At 41.3% G+C, this 19,724-nt stretch overlaps 1 protein-coding gene across 2 annotated transcripts; it reads left to right on the plus strand.

The window, feature by feature from the left end:
* Positions 1–668: 668 nt before the first annotated feature.
* On the plus strand, positions 669–17,828 carry LOC121897151 (BTB/POZ domain-containing protein 10-like). Of its 2 annotated transcripts, none has more exons than XM_042411467.1 (8): positions 669–863; positions 9,444–9,727; positions 9,916–10,237; positions 11,233–11,335; positions 12,569–12,689; positions 14,253–14,450; positions 15,613–15,723; positions 16,341–17,828. In XM_042411467.1, exons 2-8 carry the CDS (start codon positions 9,514–9,516, stop codon positions 16,865–16,867), a joined length of 1,596 nt encoding a protein of 531 aa, XP_042267401.1. In that variant the 5' UTR covers positions 669–863; positions 9,444–9,513; the 3' UTR covers positions 16,868–17,828. The 2 variants fall into 2 exon arrangements, with proteins under 2 accessions (XP_042267401.1, XP_042267400.1); XM_042411466.1 differs by lacking the exon at positions 669–863 and adding an exon at positions 3,419–3,697.
* Positions 17,829–19,724: the final 1,896 nt, after the last annotated feature.

Below are 19,724 nucleotides of genomic sequence, written 5' to 3' on the forward strand. Positions count from 1 at the left end.
TTTATTTATTTCATTTATTTATGAAATGTATATGATATTTATGAAACGGATAAGGGAGACATTGAGTTTCCCTGTTATGTTAGCACTTTTATTTAAAAGGTGGTGTTGTAAACCACTTGTAAAGTTATTTACTTCAACAAACCGAAGGAGATAGAGTTGGACCAACAATGTTATTTATAATCGGAAAATGCCCTTTTCAACGGGCATTCCTATACTTCAAATAGGCCTAATTTTCTTCTGTCTGACTTCATACAGTATGTTATAGGCTATATACTGTGTATGTGTATGTATATTTATATGTACTGTATATGCTAATTATTTTTACTTGAAGTTTGACTATAAAACGTCAAAAGGGATATCTATAGTTAGGCTTAATAATAGGCTATGCACTTCAACAACATAGAAATAAACAGTATATTTTTATATGTATGTTTAACTTGCCTGTAGCCTGTAAAACCTACAGTTATATTTTTATAAGCAGGCTGGGCATGTATACTATCAATAAATTAAAAAACAAACAAACAATCAAACTGCTTTTGGTGGTTATGTTGGTCTATTCTTCTCGTTGGAAAAACAGAAGCAGGTGTGTGTGTGTGTGTGTGTGTGTGTGTGTGTGTCATTATACATCCATGGTGTGTGTGCGGAACGAGGAACGTGGAACGTGAGGTTTTCTCGCGATATGTTTCACGTGACCTCCGCTTTCCCTACCAAAACAAAGGCACCATAGCCAAGTGTAGTCCATGTACAAGCTACATGTTTCTACGGAAACTCTTGTTTTTGCCTTCTACGCTTCCTGGTTGATTGTACCACCGCACCGTTTCAGCAGCCGAACAAGACGTCAAATCGGAATGTAACGCGAGGAGGTAAAAAAAGTTCAAACTCTTGTTTAGCTAGCTAACGTTAGCCGCCTAACGGCTGGCGAGGTGTTTAGCGGTTTACGCTAATTTAACAAGCTAACCAAAAGGTCTCAAATCCTCTTAGGTCGCTCTAAAGTCTCTATAAAACAAAATGTAGAGCAACCTCCTACTTTTTACATCGTTGTCAAGTTCATAGACAATCTCGTTGTAAAAGCTAGAGCGGCAGTAATGCTTTCAACAGTAGCAGAGAAGAGAATTGAAGATATATGTGTCAGCATAACGTCAGTTCCTTGAGTGCTCTCACCAGCATGAAATAACGTTAACATTATATAGGTTATGTTTGGTTTAAAAGGTAGTGGAAGCTCATATTGTTAACGTTACACTAACGGTAGTCTAATGACACCTAATGTGGCTGTAACGTTAGTTTATCTAGTATGAGAAACCAACATAAGAGAAGTTCTTTAGCGTTAGATGTATTTCCTTTTCCACCGTATGTAGCTAACTAGCCTAGTGATAGATGTATAGATTTAGACTTTAACCTAAAGACAGTAACAGCCTGATGACTACAAGTGGTCACAGTTTGACCACCCTTTGTAACGCTCATCTTCCTTACTGACTGTCTGCAAAACATGTTTCAAATCAAAAGTCAGTATGGACTTAAAGGAATATGTATGTTTAAAAAAAAACAAGGGCTAGGGAAAATATAAAGATAGAAACAAATATAAAGATAACTGTTAAAGGGTTCAATTTCTGGAATGACTGTGACAGTGAATTTAACATGTGTTGTATACTTGTAAAATGTTCAAAAATAACAGTAAACAAATAGAAAACTGAGGTATGAACATAATGGTGAATTTAATGTTTAACTTTGTACTTTGGGACTATTTTATCTGTTTTTCGTAGGGGGTAAAATGGTCGTATAATAAGCTAAAGCTTCAGCCTACACCTTTTTGGTCAATAATGTTTCCATCTTTGTTTGATATAATATGTTATGATTTGAATATGTCCATACTCTTGTATCACTGTTAAAATAAGGAAAAATAAAAGTAAAATGTATAAATAAATAAATTTAAAAAAAAAAAAAAGAACTTGTAGGAACACCCATACAAATATAATTATATTCTACAAAACACTGAGAAAAGTTAATGTAAACAGTCTTCAGTTGTCATTTTTCATAAATTGGTCTTTTGATGTTCACGCTGTGACTTTATTTTTGGAAGTTGTTTGATGAATGGATGTAACTTATTTTTAATTTATTACCAAGATTCATGAAAAGCATTCAGAAGTTGAGCTCAGATCACTTTAACTGAATCACCCTGGAGGATTTGATAGGACACCCATCATATCATAGAGCAACACTTGAGCCTCTGTGGTCCGGTGGACAGATAGAGTAGTCAGGAGATTGGTGTTATAGTACAGACAGATGCTCCTATGGTTAATCCCACTCTGTGTGCATTATCTGACTGCCTGGTGACCATAACTCCTATAAAGCTATGGTAAAGCCGGAGGTGACCCATTGGTGATTACATCTGGATCATGAAATGTAGTTCAGAGTGGCAAAAATGGATCATTACGCTTTGGATGGTCATAGAGGTAGTAAATAAACTTTGAGTCAACAAGGGAAATGATTGCGTTTGTCTGTCTGTCTTGATCTTACTGTACTCTTAAGTCATTACAGAATGTAATCTTAGTGCATGATAGCGATATTTATTTAGTTATTTAAGCAGCTCTTATATCTCAGCCTTGCACAGTTATGTATTATGTCTCATCTTGTTGTGTAAAGGAGTCCCCTGGTGTCACGAAGGTGACATTGCCTGCAGTTCCTCTTGTGGGACACAACAGTTCTGAGTTTACGAGAGCCTTTGAAATGATTGGTTCAAGTAGTTTATCTTGTGACTATGAAGTTGTGTTATAAAATGACGGCATATTGCATTTTACATTTTACAATTGCAATCTTGATGTTGAGATAAGGGGAACATGTGAGAAATGAGGAATATTCCTGAAGAGATTTTTAGTTCGTCTCTGATTAGTAGTCATACCACCTACTAATATATTTATCATGTATTTCCATAATACACTCATTGCAGTTTTTTATACACTTGTTCTTCGACAAGACGGGTTAAATTGACCTGGACAGTCATGCAGACAGAGCAGTAAAGTGCCTGTTTGATGCTGCTTTCAAATGGGATTGGAAATCTTATAATTAAGTGATCAGTGTGGGCCTATTTGAAAACAACAGCCCAATAGATATCTTTGGAAGAGTTGGTATTTTTTATGCAACACCATTTCCTGGCACAACCCGTTGTGGATTATGGATGAGACGTAATTGAAAGGGGGGGATACTGCAGTAGTTTCATAACTTTTTGCCAAATTCAACGTTTAAAACGGGTCCTGGAATAAATTACGCTGTATACATCCTTTAGCTCATCTGTTTCGTTGTTATTAAGGGTCTATGTCGATGCACTTGTAGTACATGGAGTGCTCAGAAGTGGGAGCTTACGAGGAGCACGTGAAGGCAGCATCGCTCTGATTCAGTCAAGCACGCGGCCATTCACAGTTTAAGGTCCCTCCGGTGACTCTGAATGACTAGCTGGTGCGCATCCCCCTCGCCTTGTAGACACCTTTAAAGCTTTGGGTAGAGACGGTGGATTTTACTAGCGAGTTGAGGTCCGGGTTGAGTGTGTGAAACGATGCTGATGAAGTTGGAAAGTAATGAGCGAGGATGCTGAAGCTGCCGGCAAGCCCGCTTTGTTCGGAGGAGCGCAAGGCTTTTGTGCCGCTGTCATCCCGCAGCTCATCCCCTGCTGCTTTGTCTTCACTTGGCCCGCTGATACCGACCGGTAGGTGCACGTCCGCTTTTCAAAGAGCCGAGGTTTTAGCTTGGTCATTGTATGAAACATACACGCTGTTGGTACTTAGTTCTTGGTATCGTTTTCCAGTAATTAAAAGCTTTGTTATAATAGCCCAGGAAGAAAATCACTGACTGTATTATCCGTGATGGAACTCTGATTCGGACTCTGGTACTCAGTAGTGAGTAAATAGTGATCTTATGATATTTAATCGTAATATTTTATGTTCTATGACATGCGAAATTACTATTTTATTCACAGAGAGCATTTTACATTTTTTTCTTTGATTCACATTATTTCTTTATAGTAAGGATGACCATTCAATTGATCATCGTAGAGGGGTATTTCCCCTTTTAATGCTTTTTTTAGAGTCTTTTTGCTGGATTTCAGCCCAGACTGCTGCACAGAGCAGCTTCTCTGCCTTTGCCATCAGTGTGTCGGTGTCAGCAGCCCCTAAATAATAGATGGGACCCTCACCCCTTGGGGCTCTGCACCTCATGCTTTTAATAGACTGCCAGGACACCTTGCATCTTTGTTTGAGTTATTGTATGTCAGATGGGTGATGGTGAACTTGACTTGTATTTAACAGATTAAAGCTACACCCAGGGCTTCTGTAAGTGTTATAGGCCGTTGACCTATTCAGCACAAGAAAAGGAAAATCGTGATATCAGGAGAGGTGGTTCCAAGTAACAGGAAATTGGGCAAGTGAAATGTTAGCCCCCCCACCCCACCCCTCCTTTTTCTTCCTACCCATGTGAAATCTTGGCTGCTGTAGATTTGCATTGCCGAGTGAAAGATGAGAGGAGCTGCCTGCCCTGAGTGAAATATTGCCTCCTCAGTTCCTTTGTTCCCTTTACACCGCTGGTCAGGCCACTGGCTGTCTGCCTGTTTGGCTGGAAAACCTTACTTTTGTTTTTATTATCTCATTCCTGCCAAGCATTAAAATCTCATTGGAGATAAAACGTGCATTTATGCTGTGTCAGGCACCAATCCATGATGGACACAAGTGTAAATACACATAACATATTGCAATCGGTCATCTCTAGATCGCATAATTGTGGCTGTTTGAAAGAGGAGACATCATTGTTTTTGACAATAACCATGTGGTGCACAATGAAATAGCTCTCACTGATGTTCTATGCCTTTCTGTGCATAGCCTTGAATGCTGTTCTTCCACATTTTAAGTGATAAGTAGTGTCTAAAATAAGCTGAGGGACGTTTTCTTGTCTGTGTCGGTCGGTTCACCTGAACACACTGAAGGAGAAGTCTGTGTGTGTGCACATTTCTTTTTTTCCTCAGCTACTATGGTGACCCCTGTCTTCAAGGACATTTATAGCTTCTGCAGCTACACTGTGAAGTTGACATGTTATAAACAGAAAAAGGAAATGCTCATAGTTTAATCTGAAATTTTACCCTATGAGTGATATTAAAATGTAAATGTTAAGACGCACCATATGGATTGTTTTTCTTTACATTTACATTATATCCTTTCTACATGTGTTTTAACATCCTTTGTGTTCATATAAGGTTTGTGTGAATGTCATGTGTAGAAGATATAGTCTCAAGCATCACAATACCAATGGGGCACCATCAAACAAAAATGAATGTGTGACCTTGAGTGGGTGAAGCTCAGGCGTAATTCAAGGTGATGCGCAGTCCTCCCACTGTGTTGATAATTTTATTGTCATCGGTTAACTGCCCCTGCTACATATTGGTCTGCTCTGTCTGGGTATACCCCAACCAGACAGTGAGCCAATTAGCCACTCAATCAGTCTGTTAGTCAGCCGGCCAGTCAGTCCTCCCAGCAGCTAGCCGGCCATCCAGCATGTTGAGATGTCAGCCAGTGTCCAGGGAGGTTTCTCACATTACCAGCCTTTGAAGCTCTGCTAAAACACACAATGTCTTTTCACTGGACACGGTGCATGGAAACAAAAGACCAAAGTTAACGATTAGTAGGTTACGCACTTGAGTTATTTTACTTGTAGTATGACAGTATATAAAAACTACACGTCAAATCTGCATCAGAGCTAGTGCTTAACATGTTAGTAGTTTATGGGTATCCAGTGTGTGCAGAGTACAAGGCAGTACTCCGACTCTTTGCACATCACTAACTCCATTTTTATAAAATAATAAAAGGAAGTCTCTCTCTTTCTCCCTGTCCCTCCACCCCTCCTTGCTCCCATTTTCCATCTCTCTGGTGCCATCGCCTACAGTAGCTGGTCATCATCATATTTCATAACTGCTCCTCTCAAGAGAGCAAGACTCTCTTCATTACTGAGACCTGGATGTGTTTCTGCCTTATAAGCTCAACGCTATTGATCAGATAGCCTGCCAAATTGTCGCAGTGGAGGTGAAATGGATACACTTATCAACATATAATGGTATAATAATGGAATTATAAATGGCTTGGTATTATCTTCTTTCTTATATCAGTAGCACAACCTTTAGTATCTGATGATCCAGTTTTTTTTTTCTCTCTTAAACAAGCTGTTTAATCAATATGTTATATAAGCAATGGATCACACGACTACTTACATGTTAAAAGAGGTGATTGTAATGATGAACTCACAGAGAATTAGCAACTGACTCTTATTTTTGTTTTTGGCTTTTCAGCCCACAACTTTATTGATTTGGTTCAATCGCTGTACTCATCAGACCTGTTTTCAGACGCAGCAGCTGTTCTCAGTGAAAGAGCTCTAAAAACTCATTATACCTCTACCTGCCCAGAACCAGAGCAGACAGATAAAGTGATCAACTAGCTGGTGAACATAGTGCAGCATTTTCGCAGCTAAAGAGCCTGATTTTTCTCTCAAGTGTTGGTGGAGATGAAAGACCGTTAAAAGTGGAGTGAATGTCGGACTTAACGTTCATTTGGTGGACGGAGAATGTATCTGCAGGTTGTGTAAATCTGTAACCGTTTGCTAACAATTTTGCCATGTCAGTTTAAAAGATGATAATATGTCAACGTTGATTTAACAGATTGTTTCTTTTGTCCTCAAGTGTCAAAAAAAATCAGTAATTGCAGCTATAGTTTTTTTGTTTTGTTTTGTTTTTTACATAAATGTGTCACTGAGTGGTGTCATTTTTTACAATCCAATCCAGTGTTTTGGCCAGTAAAGGATCAGATCAGATTGGTATTACTAGTTCAAATACTGTTAGACATTTGTTCTGGTTTTGTGGTTGTTCAATCTATAAACACCAAAGTATGATGACCTTTTAAAAACCCACAAATAATAAACAACACACATACAACCACACCCAAACAAGTCTACCATCTTCATCTCCTCTCTCATGTCCAGATCTCTTTATATCATAATCTTTCATTTACATATTTCAAATTGGACATTTCTAATTCTACTTTATTGTTGTCTAATGCAACTAGCATTACATACTGCACCTTTGCATTAATACATTACAACCTTGCCTGTGGCCACTTTGACTTACTGTCATGTCATTTATAGTAGCCTGAATCATGCATTGTATTTAAAGAAGTAATAGAACTGAAAGTGTCTGATTTTAGTCAATAATTGATCATGTTCATCAAAATTGAAGTCTCACTTTTCTAGTTTTTTTAGAGTTCAAATCATTTTTTGAACCGTCCTCATAGCGTGCATGTATGTGTATTAATGCATGCACAGAATCGATGTGTGTGTTTATGTGTTTAAGTCCTTTCTGAAATGGTGGGCAGGCATAATAACAACAGCTCTCTCAGGGCTGCTCGTCGGTCTTTGGAAAAACACAGCGAACCAAACCAGGAAGCATCACTCACTCTGACTTCTTCCTACCTATCAGTCAAAAATCTCTGAAAAAACCAGCCCATGGAGCAAGCAAACATTTGATGTCATTTCTGTTTGTTGTCCTGTACTTAAGTGAGTTCCGCTCACTCGGATTGTTTCACATGGATACACTCTCTAATGGATGTCGAGGCGCTGTGTGTCTGTAGCTGCGAGCTGAGGATTGGTGGTGGTGGTTTGGTGTGAGTCTTGTTTCTGCAGCACTCAGCTCCAGGAGGAGTTCACATGAGTTGACTGCAGATTTTGTACAGGCTCTCTTCTCGTTCCACAGCTCAGCACGCAAAAAACAAACCCTTTACCCCCTGAGCAATTTGTGTGTGTATGTGTGAGTGTGTGTGTGAGTGGATGTGCTTAGAAAGGATCTAATCTGTGCACCAAGTAATCTATCTCATCATTCCATGAATTCATGCATCAGTGCTTTGGTTTCTGTATGATTAGTAGTGTCATCCCACTTGGACTTGAAGTTGAAGCTTTTATGACAGTTTTGAGTTCAGTCTTACCAAAGCGATACCACTGCAAACCATTCGAAATGTCACGGAGTATCGTTATGTGATGTTCCCATTTGTTTATTTGTCTGATCATGTTTCTCTATCTTGGCACAGTCGGCTGAGTTTTGGTCTGAATGTTTCAAAGTGTGTCCAGCAGTAGTTTCTTTATGTCGGCCACAGTAGATGGGAGGGAGGGGGGGTCCCACTATCTCCGGTGGCGTGTGTAGCAATTAAGTGGCTCACATTAGCTTGCTGTGACTTCTCATCTCGACTATTTCCATTGTAATGTTCACCCTTTGCGTGAGAAGATGCTCCCGCCTGCGGAACAGCAGCAAGCTTGAAATCTTTGCAATCCAGAGTAGAGCTGCAACGATTTATCGGATTAATCTCCAACATTTTTGATAACTGATTAATTGTTTTGAGTCATCTTTTAAGAAAAAATGTGCAAATTCTCTGATTCCAGCTTCTCAAATGTGAGTTTAGTCTTCTATGATAGTAAACTGAATCTCTGCGGGTTGTGGACTGTTTGTCGGGACAAAACAAAGCATTCCAGGACGTCACCTTGGGCGTCACCTTGGGCTGTAGGAAATAGTGATCGACATTTTTGACCATTTTCTGATATTTTACGGGCCAAATAACTAATTGATTAATTGAGAAAAAAAATCAACATATTAATCGATAATGAAAAAAATCATTAGTTGCAGCCCTAATCCAGAGTAGCTGCCAGTCCAAGCCTTTTTCTGTGTTCTCCATTCCATTAAGTCCTGTATTGATATACGGTATTTTCTTTGTGTTGCATGCATCTTAAGGAACGTAAGAAACCTTTAGTTGAGGCACCATGTTCATGTGTCAGAAAGACAAATGTGAAATAACATCTAGTGCGGGGTCCTTTTAGGTGTAAATTCAGTAGCTTGATAGGAATGGCGCCAAGATGTCTGACAGGTTGGCAGGTATATATCATCACTCCTCACACTAAGGAGAAAACCCACTGGTAATGGAAAACATATGTTGAAGACATGGCAAGATATAAAAGATCCCAGCTCCAGTTGGCTTCTTGTTCATTGTATTTGCATGTTGACTAAGTCTGTTAAGTAATGAGATGACTTGCTAAGTTACAGAAAAGGAATTATAGTTTACAGAACACATTTGGAACAACAAATATATGGAGGTGTCGCTATTGTGGTCATTATTTTACAACAGTGTTAAAATAGTCATAAATGAATGACATTGTAACATACCTCAGGGTCATCTCTTTACCTTACAAATACTCAGATTCAGTCAGATTAAATGGTGACCATCTGGTTGGTCTTCATCGGGTGAAGTTTGAACAAAACATCTGCCACAATATTCATCAAGGAAGTTGTGTTATCTGACTGAGTTCAGTAGTTCAGCACAAATAAAATCATCCTCATCACTTCATTTCACTCTCTGTGTTTCCTTTAATCTCTCCACCAGTGACCGGCAGTGTGGTTTGTCAGTGTTGGACTGCAACCACCACCAGCAGCAGCAGCAGCAGGTCGGCACCATGAGTCTGTACGGGGCCGGTGCCAGTGGTGGTGCCAGTGGTGGGACGAGAGGAGGAGCAGGAGGAGGAGGCGGAGGAGGAGGAGGAGGAGGAGAACATCATCGGGAGCAACGGCGGCGCTCCAGCGACCGCTCACGTGACTCCTCCCATGAGAGAGGAGAGAGCCAGCTGACACCCTGCATCAGGAATGTCACATCCCCCACTCGGCAATATGGTGAGGAGAAAAGAACCGAGAACGGAATGATAATTAAAGAGTAACGACGTATTGATCAGTCCAGTTTTGCTTCACTTCACTGCTGTGAACATGGGCTTGAGTTCTAGTTGACTGATAATGTGATAATGGTGAAATGTAATTTGCAGGAACAAAGCCCAAGTGTTCATGTGTCCTCTTCTCCCCCACAGACCGTGAACGCGGCGACGGGGGCTCGTCCTCCAGATCCTCCAGTCCACGACCTCCCAGGGTTTCTCTTCCCTATCCCCACGTCGGAGGAGCTCTGATCGGGGGACACATACCTCGGTCACTAGGTCCTTTTGGAGGGGACCACCACCCCAAGATCCTGGGTCAAGGGCCTTGTGACATGATCTACGTGTATGACCTCAGCAGTAAAGAAGCTCATCGTAGCGGACTGCGAGTAGGAGAGAGAGTGACGCTCATCGTGGACAACACAAGATTTGTGGTGGATCCCGCCATCTTCACAGCTCAACCCAACACCATGTTGGGCAGGTAATGTTCCTCTTCACGAGCTGTTTCAGCTCAGAGTTTAAAATCACATCGGCCATGTTTCACTTTGACTTCTTTGGGTTATGAGTCCCACATATTGATCCCCCCCTAAAAACAGAGAAAGACACACAAGATTCACGAAGGAGCACCTTACAGTTCCCCTTAGATGCACCCTGAGTTACTGAGTCAGAAACCCTGAGAGGCACCATCATGTCATTGAGTCAAATATCTGTAATGTAATGAAATGATCAAAATTTAACATATAGTTTCATAAGAACATGGCAATTCTGGGATCTTATTGGCTTCCTATCTGCAGTCTGAACGGCACAATTAAATACATCATCTCAAGAGTCTTGATTGTTCTCATAAAACTGTTTGCAGTATAAAATGATTTTAAAAAGCCTGGAGGAAAACTAACACAGCTTTCTTGGTATGGAGTGTTTTGAGTTTTTAAAGCATGCTGCTATGGACTGTAAGTGCTGCGACATCTGGGTAGCAGATACATATATAGCAGTATTATTTAGTCAAAGATTTACTCTTTGGATTTACTAAAGTGCATAAATATTCTGGATGCTCGTCACCTTTCATTCCATCCACCATCTGCCGTGCCCAGAAAGGAAAAGCTTTAACTGTATTTGTGCCGGAAGAACAGCGCCCTCCTCGTTTCATGCCCCAAAGCTACCAACAGATTTCCTGTTAAAGCTGCTGGTCGCTCATACTGGAGGTCCGGAGCTGTTAATCCTTTCTACAATGATCAAGTCAAGAGTTTGTTTATAACGTTTTATCACATCAAAACAACAGCCCAATATCTGTATGTGGTAAACATACAAATGTGTGACTTGATGCTTAAAAATGCCTACATCACCTTTTATAATAGGCAGTCACACCTGCTGTTGTGATTATTTTATTGAGACAGCATGTTCACCATTTTCAATTTATTATTATCATAAGTTGAAGACACTTTGTTTTTTTTCCCCTCATCTGTTGTTTGTTTTCAGGATGTTTGGTTCTGGGCGGGACAACAACTTCACACGACCCAATGAAAAAGGAGAGTTCGAGGTGGCCGACGGCATCAGCTCCACTGTCTTCAGAGCCATCCTGGTGAGAAAAGCTTGACTTGTTTTTTTCACTTGTCCTTATCTTTCTATCTTCCCCATGTTCTCTCATTCTCTCCATGCTTTCCCCTCTTCCCACTCTCCTACACTTTCTACTTTTTCTGTTTTTCTCTTTCTTCTTCCCTCTCCTCCTCCTTTTCTCTCATCTTTGTGTCCTCCTTTTCTCCCCCTCTCTTCTGCGAGTTGAGAAACCTTCTGAAACAGATCTGTTATATTATATTCTCTCTCTGCCAGTCTCTCTCTCTCTATCCCTCCTTTTGTATAACACACGATCCGTCTCTCTCTCTGTTCTTCCTCCTCCGATGCCAGTCTCCTCTTCCACCTTCCTCCCTCGGTTTCACTGGCTCATCATTCTCTTGCTGCATTTGTTGACGGGGTCAGTCAACTCAGTCTTATATAGAAGTCCTGCTGCTGTTTGGATTCTTCAGTTCAAGTAGCAGCAGCATCTTTACAACCTCTCTGTCCTGAAAGGGTCTTAAAGAAGTATAGCCTTTAACATTTTCAACATTTCGATGGATACATGATTAGCAATGTCCAACATTTTTTTGTAAGGCACTGTACAATTCATTGATATGAAGTGAGGACAGAATATACTGAAGGGCTAATAATTGCTTGATTATGGTTCTGGCATAATGGAGTATAGCATGAGAAGGCACTAAAGAGAACCCAGGGAGACAGGAAAGTGAGAGAAGTAGAAAGACTAAAGAGGAAGGGAAGTGCAGCCTGAGCGTTGTGTCCTGTGAGTCCAGTCTCTCCTCCTCTGTTTCCATCACAGCCTGCGGTGTTTGAGTAGAAAACCCAGTATCTCATTTGACATGTTTTCTGCACAGAGACAGTGAGGGGACAGGAAGTGGAGCAGGGAGGGAAAGTGATGTTGTTAGCTTTTGCTTTCATCACCCATCGCTCTCCACCTCCTCCCTCCCCCTCCCCCTCCCTCCCTCCCCCCTCCTTCCTCTCAGACTCTCTTGCCTGTGACGTCGCTGGCTTTTACTTTCATCACCGCTCACTCTCCATCTCTCCCCCTCCTCTTCCTCATCCATCTCCCACTTTCTCTCTCTCTCTCTTTCTCTCTGTGCCGCTTGTGTGAGTGAAGCAGCATCAATAATGGCGTCTTGTTTTTCCTCCCCTGTTTGTGTGCGCGTGTGAACGCCCGCCGTTCTGCCCGTTTATTCATTTGTGTGTGTGTGTGTGTGTGTGCGCGCGCTGCTGAAAATGGCAGGATTACTACAAGTCGGGGATAATCCGCTGCCCTGACGGCGTTTCCATTCCCGAGCTGAGGGAGGCATGTGACTACCTCTGTATCTCCTTCAACTACAGCACCATCAAGTGCAGAGACCTCAGTGAGTACACACACTGTGTAGCCGTTGATTTACTGAACTGTGCCGAGCTGCGGAGCGATGTAGTTCCTGCTTTTGTTGACACACGAGTGCGGTGAGTGGTGAGCACAGATCGTTTCATTGTTACTGTATTACTGCACTAGAGAAGGACAAAAATAGACTTCACTTGTTTTATTGTTATTAGCGAATGTGGACATCACTGCTTACTGTGTGTGTGTCTAGACACAGCTTTATACATCATCACTGTAAACGTGCAGTAAATTACCTGATTGGTTTATTGAGGAAGCCTGACGTAGCTACGTTAATGCTGTGTGCTTGAATTCATATATGATGCACCTGTGACATCACACTGTGTCACTTTGTCACCTATATGCATGTGTGTGTTTGTGATATTTGTTATTGTGCATGCTGGTGCCTCTTGTGTATGTGTGTGTGTGTGTCTCTGAGTGTGTGGGAGGAGCAGCCTCAACTCACAGGCTCACTGTGTGTGTGTGTGTGTGTGTGTGTGTGTGTGTGTGTGTGCGAGGCTCTAAGTAGGTCATGATTAGCTGTGAGATTTAAAGCTTGTTATGCAGGCACAAAACCAACCAGTGCAAGCAAGTCTCATTCTCATACCAATGGGATGTGTTGGTTTGTGGTTTTAGTCATTAGTTCCTGTTTTTTGTGGTTAATTTCAGTATAATTTAAATGTATCTCTGTTCAGAATAGAGCCATAGTTTGGCAGCATGCATGAACTTTGTTTTTTGCTTCGATATATTAAGAATTTCCATTCAAGATAATACCCGTAACACAGTTATTATGTAACTCTTTATTGTAGTGGAGGTAGAAAACTCCTCATATCCATGAACTTTATGGAGACAAGCAGACTGTAGCTCTCAGCTGCTCTGAGTCACGATAATCAGCGTGTAAACAACAAAACAACCATTTTATTGATGTTTCTTGTCGTTCTTAAAGTCAGGGATCAATAATGAATGGTTCAGCTTGGATTGTTGGTTCATTTAACTTGTTGTTCAGGAAAGAAACAATGTCAAGAAGTCGCTCTGCTAAAAACACCACAACAGCTGTACTGCTGTCTTCATTTAACACAAGTTTCTCATGTTGTTCATAACAGTATATCAGTATTTTAAAAATGGTCGTTTACTTTGTGCTGCAGTCCTTTTGTTTAACTTGAGATTTTTGTTCTCTTGTATATTGTATTGTATATATTGTATATTGTTCCAGTTTTGTGTTATATTGTATCTCAAAACATAGTTTACGTGCATTTAGAGGTACAGAAAGATGTTTATTCTTCTAACACAGCTCTTATTAGGTCTGTGACTAACATTTACTTTAATTATTGATTCATCTGATTCCTTTAAACTGATAATTGTTCAGATAATAAAATGTCAGAAAATAATCTTAATAATAATATTCTCTCCACATGAATATAATGAAAGGAGTTTGAACTCATGTTAATACTAAGTGGAAGGTTTTCAGTTTGAAGTCTAATAGTCTGATTCTCTGTAGCAGCACATGACTTAATATTCTCAAACTTAAAATAGCTTCTCTCTGTTTGTCTCTCCTCAGGCGCCCTGATGCACGAGCTGTCTAACGACGGGGCCCGGCGTCAGTTTGAGTGTTACCTGGAGGAGATGGTGCTGCCGCTGATGGTGGCCAGCGCTCAGAGCGGCGAGAGGGAGTGCCACGTGGTGGTGCTGACCGACGACGACGTGGTGGACTGGGACGAAGAATACCCTCCACAGATGGGAGAGGAATACTCGCAGAGTAAGATACTGTTGTTTGAATTCCATAACTAAGCCGGTCGGGTAGCTGGGTCAGAACGCTCCAGTTACCAGGAAGCAGGTTAAGATGTCTCCTCCTGTGAAAAACAGGTTATTGTGACATGAGAACTTCAGAATGCTTCACACTTTGCTTTCAGAGTAGCTGATGTGATATTCTCTGAAGTGGTTAGACTCGAAGGTGTTTGTTACACACTGGTCTTCTGTCAGTTCTGAGTTGTTATATAATATGTGTATATTTAATGTGTGTCAGTGTATCAGTGGTGAGGTTACACTGCTGTGAAAAACAAAGTACTTTTGTGTACAGCTGTGTACATTTTCAAGCAAATTTATTTTCCATGTTTTTATTATATATCTTTTTTTATTTCTTATCATCACTAAATCCCATGAAAAGACCTCTTTCATGAAGACATAATTTATATTATTACAACTTTACTCTCATCATTCATTATCCGTTCATGTGTGCTAACAGGAGGCGTTATAATTGTTGACAAATGGGGTTTCTGTATTTTGTTCGTTTGGCACCATCAGTACATCTTCTGACATTACTAAAGCTCAGAATGTCCATCAACATGGTTTTTATATCCCTCAAACACTGACGACTCTGTCTGTTCATATATAGATACTTATACTGCTATACTGAAAACTTCTGGACATAAAGATACAAAATTACAGCATTTTTTTTTCAATTTTTTCATTAAAAGTCAGAGCATGTATAATACTAATCACATGCTAAATGACTGTGTTTCTGACCCGCTTAAGTCAAGCCTACGTACACCACCATGCTGCTGGAAATACAAAAGAAAACCCCTAAATGTGTATTAATCCGCAGCTGGAAATAGTCCCCAACAAATGTACTATTTCATCCTTTTTGAGTAATATTTGCTACTAACTACAGGGTCCAGCTGTTGTAGGAAATGGTTTAGTTAAAAAAAAAATGAAACTACACATTTGCGAGGTGTTTTTAAAGATGAATGTCTTCAGTAGGAAGCAGCAGGCTCAGACTGACAGTGCAGAGAAGTCAAAGAACCGAGAGAATGACTAGATATAGAATACCATCAGCTTTATCCTTTAAGGCTAACTTGAGATCACTTTTTAAAGGTCAGGTGATGGTCAACGCTTTGAATGTTCCTCTTTTCCCTCAACAGTCATCTACAGCACCAAACTGTACCGCTTCTTCAAGTACATAGAGAACAGAGACGTGGCCAAATCAGTGCTGAAGGACAGAGGACTGAAAAAGATCCGACTGGGAATAGAAGGTACAAAAACCAAATGTTTACTTTTTTATGCTGTCTCCAAAACCAAAAACAGTATTTACAGTCACAAAGCTGCAAGTAGTGGTTAGTGACATTTTACTGGAATTTCTGAAGTCAGGAGACTTGATATATTCTCTGGGGAAATAGTTATTTTATGAATAGGTCATTTTACAAGAATATAGCTCAGAGCACATTATTTCACAACTTTCTATAGATGTTTGTCTTCAGCTGTTCGACTCCACAGTAGCCCGACTGTAAAGAAAACAGAGTCAGCCTTTTAGAGTCTCTCTGAGTGGCAAACACAATAAACAGAGAAGGAGGAACACTTGTAGGTCATGGAAGCAGCTTCACTTGTTTGTGAAAATACTGGAATTTTCCCTCAGGGCCACAGTGGGAAACCTTTACCAAGCTGTTAAATAGGATTTGGCATCGTTACGCGTCTACACACACAGAGTGATGTCAACACCCTGTAAAAGTCTTAATGGCTGAACCTGAGGCAAGACTTTCCACAACACCAGCTAAATGCTTTTTCTGCCCATGAAAAGTTTTGAATGAAACATCAGATCCAAGCAGCAGTTTCCTGTGAGTTTGTTCTGATGTTCCACCTTCTCCCTCCCCAGGCTACCCGACTTACAAAGAGAAGGTGAAGCGGCGACCTGGAGGTCGTCCGGAGGTCATCTACAACTATGTCCAGCGTCCTTTCATCCGCATGTCCTGGGAGAAGGAGGAGGGGAAGAGCCGCCACGTGGACTTCCAGTGCGTCAAGTCCAAGTCTACCACCAACCTGGCCGCGGCCGCCGCAGACATTCCCCAGGACCAGCTGGTGGTCATGCACCCGCCGGGACCGCAGGTGGATGAGTTGGAAACTCCGCCACAGCCGGGCGCCAGCGACCCCCACCAGCCAGCGCCGGGACCGGGACCAGAGAGCGCGGCTCTCCAGCTGGCGCAGGGCTACGAGGGCCCGAACCAGCAGGCTCAGCAGGCGCACGACGCCGTCAGCCTCCAGCAGGCACAGGACCTCCAGAGTCAAGCAGCACACAGCCTGGTCCACAGCAACCAGCAGCAGCACGGCAGCAGCAGCAGCAGCTACACTCAGGCCACCTACCACTACGAGCCGGACCCAGACACACCGTCCCCCTCTGCATGAGACTGGCTGCACACTTAACCCCCCCCCCCCCGACCCCCCTCCCCTCCCCCCCGAACTGCTGCGTCCACACTGCCAGCAACAAGGGCCTCCTTTACATCATTACATCGAGCTAAATTTATGTGAAGCATAGTGACAGTGAAGCACAGACTGACCTTCAACAGCCAATAAGCACACAACCTCTCTCAGCTGAAATTCAAGCACTTGTGGTCACTTGTTGCTTTCAGTGTGAACGCAGATTCATCCTCCTTCCCTGGACTTTTCCCTCCCCACAGTCTCCTCTTCTTCCTCCTCCTCCTCCTCCTCCTCCTCCTGTGTGGCAAAACACCACTTTGCCTTTTGTTGCACCTCTGCTGCAGCCTTTTCTCAGTCAGCAGCAGACACAGCGTCCAAACGAACGAGAAACTGTTCAGCAGCCGAGAACGGATAAAGCACATCAGCAGGCCTCCTCACCCACATCTGTCCACATAGTTTTTATTTATCTGACCAAAGCAGAGCTCAGTTTGCATCTGTATGCAGAGGAAAGTACTGTATTACATTATAAAGAAGTGTGTGTAAGAGCTGTGAGTGAGTGAGTGTGTGTGTGTGTGTGTGTGTTGCTGCTGGGATACCATACCTCACTGGGGAAATGGATTTCAGTGCCTCTCGAGAGTCAGTCTTTATTCGGGGGGGCCGGCAAGTTAGATGTGAAGATTTTCCAGCTTACCTGAAGGCTTTGTTGAAAGTGTGTGTTTTGTTTTTGTTTTTTTAAACATAAATGAGAATTTTTAAGGAAATATTCCACTCCTGTTGTGTTCACCAGTTCATTTGGTTCCCAGTTTGTGTCGAGTCCATGTTTCCAGTCTTGTTTGAGTCCTGACTGACACTGCACAGGTTTATCACTAACTGCTGCGAGCACACAGGATGTCAGAAGAGATGCTGAACACAATGATTTTTTTTTTTTTAATAAATATTATTCACAACACCTTCCTGAGTCCCCATCGCTTCCTTGTTGAAATCCTTTTCTGCTTCGACTTCACTGTGAATAGATTTGTGACTGTGACTATAAATCTAAATATTTTAAGAGCGGAGAGGTTAGAGGAATGATTAACTGAGACGGAGATGAAAAACGTCTTCTCACATCTGGCAGAAAGTCTCACCTAAAGAGGAACTTTTTCCGCAAGCAGACACGAGATTAAGATGTCAATAAATTGACATGTTGGACTATAGTGATGTCTTAGTTATTGATGCAAAACTGTTGTCTGACTAGTTTCCATACCGACAGTTTATCTGCTGCGTCTTGTATTCTGTTGCTTGGTGCAGATACAGATGTTTGCTCCGCTCATTTATTACTAAACACTACAGCAGCAATGAAGATCATTTAAAATGTTCTGAATACACACTGAGATGTTACCTGAGTTTTAGTGCCATGAACAAAAATCTTTTAAATACCTTAAAGAATGAGAAATATAGACCAACATTTGCAAAATTATGATTTTAATGACAGATTAATTAAGTAAAGAAGACTCAGCATTCAGTAGTTTGATACTTTTCAGTCGGTATCAAAAATGTATTGAGGTTAGAACTGTGTTGAAGGAAGTGAGCACAGATGACCTCACAGAAAATGTTTTCCATTCTATTTATTTTAATTTGAAGTATCCACTGAATAAATCCTAAATTAACTGAAACGTGTGCCAGATGTTACATTTCTCCTTTCAACAGTGACAGCTTGTAGTTGATCAGGCATCACTCTGATGGAAGTCTTGGTACTGATCACACATCTCGGAGCAGTGATTCGTAGTAAAATGGCTGGTGTGTGTGTGTGTGTGGGGGGGGGGTGTACACACCAGGCTGATCTTATCTGAGTGGAGTGACTCAGCTCTGGCTACGAATCATATCGCAGATATTTTGCATCCCAGCCGGTGCAGCGTTACGCACATTACTGCTGTGTCATCACATCATGACATTCCTGTGAGTTTAGAGAGCAGGGACACCGGCGCTTAAATTTCATATTCAATGACTGACAATAAAGTTCAGCTATACATATGTATTAATATACGCAGATAGAATCAGGTTCTTCCTCATCAAGAAGCAGAAGCAGAGGAGGAAACTTAGATTTTTGACTTTTAAACCAGGGGTGGGGTTTTTTTTTTTTTGGAATCTTTGGCACCGGATGAAAGAAATGTTCAATGGCTGGAGACTCAGATATTGAGATTAGAGATTAAATATGCATCAGCTGCTTCCACTGTGACTATGATTATTTAATGCATGAGTTCAAAGTATATGCTCATGCTTTAAATTAGTTTTTAGGCCACAAAATCAAACCATAAATAAGCTTTCAGAGAAGCTGCATTACAAAAACTTGATTTTTGTACCTCATATTTTATCCCCATCCTCAATTTCTGTAAATATTATATGAAGGTCAAAACATAATCTATCAGAAATATCAGAACCTATAAACTATAAAAAGGATTTTTTAATCTTCCAGGAACTAAGAGACCTTTGTAGATGATCTGTGTGGATGCACAGACATGTTGCTGTGTAGCGTGTCATCACTGACCTCCAGTCAGGTGTCTGCTTAATACAGAGACTTGTGGATGTGCAGCAGAGCCATCGTTGCCTTCAGCTCCTGCAGCTGGATGGCAACATCATATAAAAATACCACCGGGCTGCTCTGATTGGCTAGAGGAGCAGATCAGGTGTAAGGCAGAGAAAGAGAAGACCTTCACCCTCTGAGAAAAACATTGTGTGTAGTAGATTTATATATGAATGGAAAAATAAGGAAAAAACAGGGAAAAGCATATAAATAGCAGCACGATACACTGACAGATCCACTCCACCATGACAGAAACAAATAATTTTATTTTAAAAATATTTCACT

Source organism: Thunnus maccoyii, chromosome 5, assembly GCF_910596095.1.
Source record: "Thunnus maccoyii chromosome 5, fThuMac1.1, whole genome shotgun sequence".
Lineage (NCBI taxonomy): Eukaryota > Metazoa > Chordata > Actinopteri > Scombriformes > Scombridae > Thunnus > Thunnus maccoyii.

Coding starts and splice junctions, on each gene's coding strand:
- LOC121897151 (XM_042411466.1), top strand. CDS start 3,570: ATGAGCGAGGATGCTGAAGCTGCCGGCAAGCCCGCTTTGTTCGGAGGA. Junction 10,238..11,232: donor CCCAACACCATGTTGGGCAG/GTAATGTTCCTC, acceptor GTTTGTTTTCAG/GATGTTTGGTTCTGGGCGGG. Junction 15,724..16,340: donor GATCCGACTGGGAATAGAAG/GTACAAAAACCA, acceptor CTCCCTCCCCAG/GCTACCCGACTTACAAAGAG.